General features: G+C 36.0%; 1 protein-coding gene across 1 annotated transcript in view; it reads right to left on the bottom strand.

Moving 5' to 3' along the window:
* Positions 1-9,863, bottom strand: part of B3GNTL1 (UDP-GlcNAc:betaGal beta-1,3-N-acetylglucosaminyltransferase like 1) — a 106,820-nt gene that overhangs the window by 82,886 nt on the left and 14,071 nt on the right. The window contains exon 5 of the mRNA XM_019621602.2: positions 7,838-7,903. Within this exon, the coding sequence (XP_019477147.1) occupies positions 7,838-7,903 (66 nt within the window). The remainder of the gene's footprint in view (positions 1-7,837; positions 7,904-9,863) is intronic.

The raw sequence follows: 9,863 nt of genomic DNA, 5'->3' as shown, positions 1-9,863 counted from the left end.
AAAATCTTTAAGGAAGCTGCCTAATAAAAAGCAAAGACACAACTGAACTCCAGCAATCTGGGTGATATATGTGGAAAGGCCCAATTAATGAAAACCACCCTAAAAATAATATTCTCATTGTCAAGGAAAGAATTTTCATCTTCTTCAGAGCAGAAAAACAAATCCTGTTTTCTTTTCTTAAATATACTCCACTGCCACCACTACAGAAGAAAATCTTCAACCTGCTGCTCTAGTCTTCCACCAGAAAACGTTACTGAAATACTATAGATAATCTTTAAAAACCTCCATTAATATTTTGCCAAAGTCATAGATACATAATTTTATCTGTATGTATTTTTAAGTATTGATACTTGATAGTTTTATTTGGAGTTAAATTTTCCATGAGCTGATCAAAAAAGTTACAGGCAGTGCAAAACCCTGGAACTCAGTAAGCAGTAATAAAGTTCTAACAAACAGATTTCTTACACTCATTCATGAAAATATTTTTTTTCTGTACATGATTTCTTCTGGATAAAAAATGAACTGATTTTAGACAACTGTAGCTAATCACCTCAGGAATACAATTTCATTTCCCCCTCTGTTCACACCAAAGAGGAACCAGACTCCACAAATCTACTTAAGCCCATTTGGTGGGGCAAATTCCTATTAAGAGGGCTAAGCAAACAAATTCAATCTATTCACGTATGCATTGAGACATGCCAGTTCTCAATTAATTTCTCTCTGATAGCTGTTACATGAACTAAAGCTTATATTAAAGCTAAATTATAAGCACTGCTTGCTAGGACATGTCTGGGCAATACATACTGATCTGTCTCAAATCTGCTGAGTAAGAGAGACAGAAGAGCTGATGCAAATTAACCAAGGGAAAACAAAGATTACTCATGCTCTGCACGATTAAGATCTTAATCATGTTTATGTCCAAAATAAAAGCATTTATCAAAGACTAATCTGCTAAACGACCTGCAACTAGTGGAAGATGAAACAATTAAAAGGAGATTGGTGAAACCTGGACTTCAATAGAAGACATGACACAATGAGAGATTACCAACAACCATTAACTTGTTACACGCAGGAAGGATGGAGTTGAAATAAAGGGGCTTTTCTATCACAGCAGAGGGGTAGTATTTCAACATTATGTAATTATGTTTAATGACAGTTTAGTGAAGCTTCGCATATGCTAATTATCTTTTCACACCTGCAAAATTACATACAAGATCCTACTTACCTCTTTTTATAGTTGTGACTAAAACACTAATTTAAGTAGAGAAAAGGTGGTAATCTCTCAGGAATAAGAAGTTTCAGACTACAGAATGGAGTAGGTGAAGCATGGTGAGGTCACTCCAGAGACAAATCTGCTTTTTCTTCCTGACTGAAGTCCTTGTCCACTCCATTACGCTACTTCAGTTAACCAACACCTAGCCTAACGCTCCTTACAATAAGTCTGTAAGATCTATTATAGGCTAAAAAAAAAGTCTGCCAACGTTCCAGGCTGACTAGAAGTTGTGAAGCCAGTGTGAGAGCAGATCTAAGCAGTGCCAGTTCTGTTGTAGCGTAGGAAATATTAGCTCAGGTTCAGCACTGCTCTAGTCATAGCTATGAGCTATGGAGCTCTTATCTGAGGAGAGCTTCACTGTGCTAAACTTGCTTCCCAAACATTTCCCACTAATACAGCACAAATTTTCACTGTGTAGCGTCATATTCCGATCCAAATAAACTGAACAGTCCATGAGCACACGTAGACTTCAGGACTCTTCCTAACGAGTTTACTAAAGTCTTGTAGAATTGGTTTGCTGCACCACTGCAACAAACCAGCATTTTCATGGTTTCTGGTATAGGGGAAAAAATTAATACAATATGCAATTATGTGTAAATCCATACAAGATTTAGAGCTTCTCAATTGCAATTGGCACTTGGTGACAGAAGACTATTTTAAGAATAAAACATACAGGGTGCACAGAATACATGCATTATCTTAATTTTGCCAGCTGTAGCAACACAAACAAGGCTACCTACCTTTTCTATTAGGGTAAATCCTTGTCTAAGTGCAAAGTAATTATTAGATGTATATTAATCATTTTGACTTCTTCAAGAGAAAGTCCCAATGAGGCACAGCATGTAGTCTGAAGGCTATCTGCTATTTTCAGGATTACTCCAACATTAGACTAACAAGAACATACAGCAAACAAAAGGCTTTAAGAAGTGACCAACTTTGCTGGCATCTGGAATGTAATCACTACACACTGAGGATTGCCATTATTCCCAATCCTGTTGCTGACTGCTAGTGTATAAGGTCATCTCCCTCTTTATTTTTTTTTTCCCGTTTTTATTTCTTATCTCACTCTCTCCTTTCATCAAAAAGCAGCCTCGCCTAGAACAAAATAAATAAAACAATTTCCTGCTTTTATTCCAGGTTTCTGATAATAAGCAGGAACCAAAAGCCCTGTTAATTTAATACATTATGGCATAGCTGCTCAATAAAATGCATCAGTGAAAAATTCTGCTGCACCAGGCAGCATTCTAAGGAGTGATGTTGTACTAGAACTCTATCACAGGAATTTCTACATGTGTAGTTATACCTGACATGAGATAGATAAGAACATGTACAAGAAATGTTTGGATTTTGTGTTGAGGGATATGGTTTAGTGAGAACTGTTGGTGATAGTTGGATGGTTGGACTGGATCATCCAACAGGTGTTTTCCAACCTCAGTGATTCTGTGAGGTGATTAACTATTCTGCAAAGCCACTTAGAACACAGTATTTACATACAGTGTTCTTTCTGTGTACTAAACAATCAGAGCACACTGACTTACAGAGCTGCTCTGATAAGGAAGAATGTGTGTAGATACTGTGCCAAACAACCTAGAAGTACCACCCTCCTTCCAAGGAGGAGAGCCACATCTAAAATAAAGGACTCTGACAGATTATATAAGAATGCCTTTTAATCTTCTTGCAATCAGAACAAAACAACCCTCAGTATTTTTTAAGCCATTCCCAGTGCCTTCATAGATTAACATATAAAAACCCTGTCTCTTAGTAATGCAAAAAAAGTTGAAACATTGTAATCCTTTAGGTATTTTGAAAAAGACTCAGATCTCATTATTATGACAACCATGAAAACAAACAGAATGCTGATATTAAAAGTTCTCTTTCACATAATTATCTACCGCTAAAACTATTCAATTATACTTAAAAGACATGATCTACTCATTTGATTGTACACTTCTCTGCTCCTGAGAAAGTCTTGCAATTTCAGATATCAGTTTAAATGAAAAAGGTGGAAGCTAAAAGGACTGATATAATCAATGAAAGCAGATCCTTTTAGGCACAAAAGAAAATGAAGTGATTGTTTTTATCTGCTGCAAGAACATTCAAGTTAGTGATGTCTAACCAGATGCACAGGGCTGAATAAGGATTAGATAAAGAAAGTGGAGAAGGGAAAAAAAAGTCTTTCTAACATATAATAGAAATGTGCAACAGGCCTCTAGGTGAGTAGATTATACAACAACTACAAAAACCTCATCTGTTAGAATATAACTTTCAATATCAGGAAAGGTATGTGTCAGACCAAAGGAAAAAAAGTGGGAAAAGAAATTTAAAAAGGAGAAAAGAGACTTTATTTCTAAATTGAGTTAATTTCTGACATTCAAAGGGGATGGGGAAGAAGACATGCAATGCTGTGGCCTGGAGTTATGCCTAAAAAAGAGGACCAAGCTCAGGTACCTCATTCACTTGTTCAGTACTCTGATTCTTTCATTGACTGTGCAACATTTCTTTACCCAGAGGCAGATGAGCAGGTCTGTGAGCTAGTAGTGTGTCATAAATTGCCCCAGTTCACTCAGCCCAATCCCCCACCAAAGATACTTACAATTTAGTCAGTTGTTTAACAGATTCAGGTAATGCAATAAGTGAAAATTGCCTTAGGCATTACAGATATTGACCTCAATCCAAGTTACAGCATATGCCAAATACTTGCTTTAGAAATGCAAAGCAGTGAGGACTACTCGTTGAGAAGATACAAACGGTATCTAACTCAATTTTCTCTCACTTGCCTAAGTATCCTACATGTTTGAGAAAGAGCTAGCAATCTTTTTAAAACAAGAAAGGTTTTCACTCTGACGTGGGTACAGATTCACTGCTAGTGAAAAGAAAAGGAAATAACTATGTCCTCTGTCTACATTGTAATGCCAGCTATTGAGAAGACATAGGAGGCGGTCAGGAAGAGCACAGACATAGTGTGGGGGTACACGTATACTCAAAAAACCAGTGGTGAGAGGAGGAGTAAAGTCAACACCTCACCACGCTAAGAAGACAATCCACTGCTTGAAAAACATCCAGTATGGCTCTAAGACAGATGAGAAGATCAGTGGATTTTGAGGGCAAACAGCATATCTGATTTTAGCATCCCTTTACTCCTTCCAATATACAGAATCCTTAGGAAAAATCAAAACACTGGAAGAGTTCTCCAAGTGGCACAGTAGCACAACAGCCTGGCAAAGCATTGCCAGGTACCTATGCATCTCATGGATGAGGAATTTCCTAGCAAAGTTTTCCAATGCTATTCACACTCTTCGAGATTTTATTCAAATCACATCCATTCACGTCACCTCAGCACACCCAGAGCGGGTCGAGATCTGAGCACTCTGCAGCAGGACAGCCTGAGAGCAGATTCAGATAACAATCTCTTCTGTCCTTGAAACAAAAAGCCCTGGGAATTCTTAAAGGATACTTCTCTGCCTATATTCAATAACAGAATAAATGTGGGTCGTAAGTGTGAAAGACTGCATCCTTTATATCCGTATGCATGTGTGTGTGCTTTGGGCAAGTATATTGGAAGAGCACATTTCTTGGGCTTCTCCAAACTGAAAAGCTTTATTTAAGGGAACACTAGAATGTACACAAAGTTGGACTTTCTCCAGAAGAACACTGAGTAAAATAAGGTATCATGGCTTGAATTTCTCAGAACTAAAGAAAACGATTCGAATCTTCTCACTCACTAGGGAGCATATATGATCTGTGACAGTAATCCTGGATAAATGGAATAAGATCAATAAATGGAATAGATACTGTTTCTAGGGATAAACAAACACTTGTGCAAGATTTCATAGGCAATTTGAAGGCATACACTGCATAACCTAAATGCATAGGTAGTGCCATAGGTTGGTAGCTGTTATATTAACAATAGCCAGCTGCCAAACTGCAAACTGCAATTTATACTGAGACAGAGTTTTAGACTTGTAGAAATATGCAGTCTCCAAAACTTCTATCCTCTGAGAGTCTTCTTTATAGAAACTCTGTCAACAGAACTTTGACATAAGATAATATATTCATATATTCACCAGAGGTCAGGATGATAGTGGTTCTAGAAAGCTGCATTTAATAAAACCATAATGTATTGGTAATTTGCATTTTCAGATCCAAAATCCTACAATGTAAACGTTTCCAACAACAGGACATCTCCGTCATATAGGATTTTATTATTATTATTATTTTTTTTTTTAAGTTCTGAAGATAACAATAGCTTAAGAGAGTAGAGAGGAATTTTTGTTCTGTCTTTTTAGAAGCATGATTAAGTAGTCCCCAATACAGGAAATTGGATGATAAAACTAGGGAATGCTGCAGCATTACTCTGCTAACCTGATCCTGGGGGCAAGCTGAGAGACACCACTTTCTTTGAACAACAGCTGGCTGGGAAATCATTGCAAAGGCATCTAATATTTTTGGTGCCACTGTTTATTGACCAGACTTCAAGTCAGGGTAAATCAGTCTGTACTCGTGGTCAGAACAGCTGTGGATAGAATGTTCTCAAATCTTTCCTCATGGTAGCTGAAGCTACAACAGAACTATCGGGGGTCCTTGGACCACACTGATGTGCTCAGCAGAAAGAGCTGGAGATGTTCTCTTTTTTCCAAGTCTCTGAACTAGAATTCTGGACAACACAGCATTAATGCAGAAGGTATTCTTCACATAAGTATTATAAACATTTTCTATACCTGTAACACAGAAAATATGTACCATGCAATTCAAACACATTTATTTTTGCCTTCTTAGGATTCAAGAACACAAAACAGGAAAATCTTTACATTTAATTATTATGTAAGATAGGAAATAACAGAAAATAAAAAACAACAGAATTTTAAAGAAAAAAAGGAAGAATGTCATTGCCTACAAAGCTGCATGGAAATCCTCTGATTCAGTAGAAGGGTGAGAGAGAAATGCATCAGGTAGGCTGCTGTACAAGGAACATATACATCTTATCCATTTCATTAAGGTTTAAGCTTACCATTTTAGTAAGCTTTGGAAATAGACAAATAATAGTATTCTAAAACAGGACCATAACTTTAGATTAGCTGAGAACATGCAAAGAACAAGGCTGTCTTAAAACATATTATAAAGACATACTCTCCAGTTTATTCAGACACTCATTTACTATTCACTTCATTCCCATTTGACAGCTCACACTGAATGTTGTTAGGTACTAAACTATAACAGTATAGACAAAACAGTTGAAGTGTTTTCTAAATAGACCACAAATTGTCTAGTTGAAATTAGCCTAATTAAAAAAAGTCTCAGTAGATGCACACAGAAGTCATACAAGCAAGAAATAGGATAGCTCTTAACACCAGTTCCACAACTGGATCAACTTGTGTCTCCAGTTCTTTGGCATTTCATTACAGAAGTAAATTAACTGATTCATATCAGAACAAAAACAACCTTCCATGTATTTTTTTTATTATGTTCATAGTATGAACAAGGTTGACTGCTTCTCCGGTGCTACTAAAACTATAATTTCATAAATTACATCGTAAGGGTTATCAGATTTCATAAGAGACCTAACACAGGTGTTCCAATGAGCAGGTACACATCCCACCACTAACCAGCAGGTTGTTTGGCAGCCATTTCTTAGCTGAAACAACCGCAGTAATCTCTACTTTGAAGTAAGTGTCTCTGGGAGAAAAGGTTTGAAAGATGTTTAATTCCCATACAGTAATAACCTGAAAATTGCCTATTTTGTTACAAGATCTGCAGAAAATGCCTTTTTGACAGGAGTCAAGTGACCTTTCTTTACCAGAAATGTCTTGCACACTGCTTTAATATCTGACATTTTCTCATGAAATTTTCTTCACTTATGCCAATTTTTGCCAAACATTGTTGATAGGAATACAAACTCAGACTTCAAGTTTATAAGGGAATTTATGTCAGTAGCATCAACAAACGAAGTAACTGGCATTGAAAACCATTTTTATTATTTTCAGGTAAGGAGAACGTAATACACAAATTCTCTCCAAAGGTCCTCACAGCAGAAATTGATTTGATATCAAAACCACACAGATCATAAGCCAGTTAACTCACAGACCATTTTTGAGTGTTCATTTTACAAGAATAAAATGTCATTCTACCTAACATTTTCTTTTGCAGTCAGTCATAGGGAACATCAATTTAACTGTAGGCTAGCTTATTAAGGGTAACAACCCATACATTCCTCATAGTTTTTTAAACATTTAAAATAGTTAAACCATACCTGTAGCCAATATTTTGGTAACGTTTCACATTACCTAGTAGGGTCATACAAAGAAAAAACCATTCTCTTTTCTTAAAGTTACACACACTAGGGAATTTATCTGAAAAAGAATATCACTGCCATAATGACATTTGAATTTCTAAACAACAAGAACAGAAGAAGTTCACGATTCAGTGCAAGGATTAAAAATTAAGGAAAAGAATACACTGGGTGTTGCTTTGCCTCCACCAGCCTACCGCAAAATTTTCATATCCTTTTAAAGATATGTCAAGCATTCTGTAAAAGAAAAGCACAAAAATACACAAGAAAGTACTCACACTGTTTGGGTGTTGAATGGCAGCTTCGTACTGCAGTCTAACCCGCTGTGGCATCATCACATCATCCTGAAATAAATAGCACACTGTTACTGAATATAAAAAGGGTCACAGTACAGTATTCAGACACACATTAGAATATGCTGTTAAATTAACATCATTTTACTGGCTTGTATTCAGACATACAAATGGAACAAATATGAAAGTCACTGTGACCATTGCTTGGTTTCTTTCAAGCACAGAAATAACGCATTTGCATCTAACTTCATCAATGCACACGAGCAAGTAAAACTAAAAATGAGAAAGAACATTTTAAAAAGGCATCCTTATTTTCATCTGCTACTTTGCTTCAATCTCAATAGATTAAAATACACAGAGAATCATTCCCCTGAATTTTCTCTAAGTAAACTTTCAGTGCCTTCTTTAAAATATATAAAAGGAAAGTGCATATGCATGTGGGAAAGAAGACCAGCAGAGGAGTATATGGCAGAACAACAGTCATTAACAAGAAGTAAACATTTATAAAGTACACACACCAATAAGAGATACAGCTGATAACATCCTCAACTCAAGATGTTCTTCATATTCTTTCTTCATAGGCATTCTTTGCAGTCTGAGCTGTATGTCATTCTGTTGCTAAGTACAGGCCCTCTGATGGTACTCTCTAGCTCTTCCAGTACAACATGTTTTATAAGCACAAAAAGTAGTATTTGAGAATTTGTGAAATTCTAAGCAAAAGCAATAAAAGCCCCAAGACACACACACAAAACACGTCAGTGTTGACTTGGCTTTGAAACACTATCTAGATGTAAGTTTGAGGTTTATGCTTCTTTCACTTGTAGCATGAAGGTCTGCTTTACACATGACGAGAGGGGTTGCCTTGAAAGAACTTAATAAACTTCCTGTCCTCCTTTGAACAGATAGCAGTAATCTCTTTAAAATTATATATTTTCTGTACTATGGCTTTAGTCTATTAAAATAACCACTGTCAGCACAGATTTTCCTCCCTGAGTTTAATCTCCTTAATACTCTACCTATATTCTTTTCCATTTTGGTTTCATATTTCTTCCATCTGAGTATCAACTCCGGCTTTCTTATATGGTGGTTAAAAGTAACAGAATTAGATCCAACTATTGAATACAAATCAAGGTTAAAGATAAAACAACATAATATTGAAACTGATTCTTGCAGCATGCAAGTTCCTAAGAGCAGGAAGAGATTTACTGTCAAAAGCATTATTCTGCATGCTGCATTTAAGGTAAGTTTAATAATAATGTAGAGATGTTAACCATTCTCAAAGGCAACATAGTGGAAAAGAAAAATCTGATTTTTCAATCTTTGTGATGAAGGGAGAAGAAAGCTCTCTACATCAGTTACTTCAAAACTTTGACAAAAGGGTTTGTCTTCTAATCTACTGTATAAGAATTCATCACGTACATGTTACAGCAAAACATGTATCCTATCCCCTGTAAGAAGAACAACAATTTTCTTCGTAAGCTATTTTTAAAATTGAAATGTGGTTTTCATACACAATACAGAGTTATATTTTGACTGAACTTTGTTTACTACTTTAAGAAATAATTATAACTCTTAGATGTCATCTTTTTTAGTACCTACAAAGCAATAATACAAAAGCCATCAGTAAGAAAGGAATTAAAATGCACAGAATGAGATCACTTTTGTCTCTTACAATACACAACAAAGGCTCTGATGCTAAAATATTCCAACGTATATGATCCAGCACAACAGATAAATTTCAACAACTCATGCACAGAAAGATGAACAATAACTTACTTAAATCATTCAAACCAAATCCAAGTGTTCTATTCAATGTTATGCTTTTTTGAGCAGACAACTTGACAGCAAAGGTTCCCCCTACCAAAACATTATAGCATTCAAACTCTAGTAGCAAAACTAACAAGACTACAGAACTGGATCTCAGGCTATCATCGAGATCATCACTATTCTGTAAAATCCAGCTTAAGAAGGAACACTATGACCACAAAAAACGGAAAATGCCCTTTAAAAA

The sequence above is a fragment of the Meleagris gallopavo genome, chromosome 20 (assembly GCF_000146605.3).
Source record: "Meleagris gallopavo isolate NT-WF06-2002-E0010 breed Aviagen turkey brand Nicholas breeding stock chromosome 20, Turkey_5.1, whole genome shotgun sequence".
NCBI lineage: Eukaryota > Metazoa > Chordata > Aves > Galliformes > Phasianidae > Meleagris > Meleagris gallopavo.
This window is presented reverse-complemented; position numbering and strand designations above follow the sequence as displayed.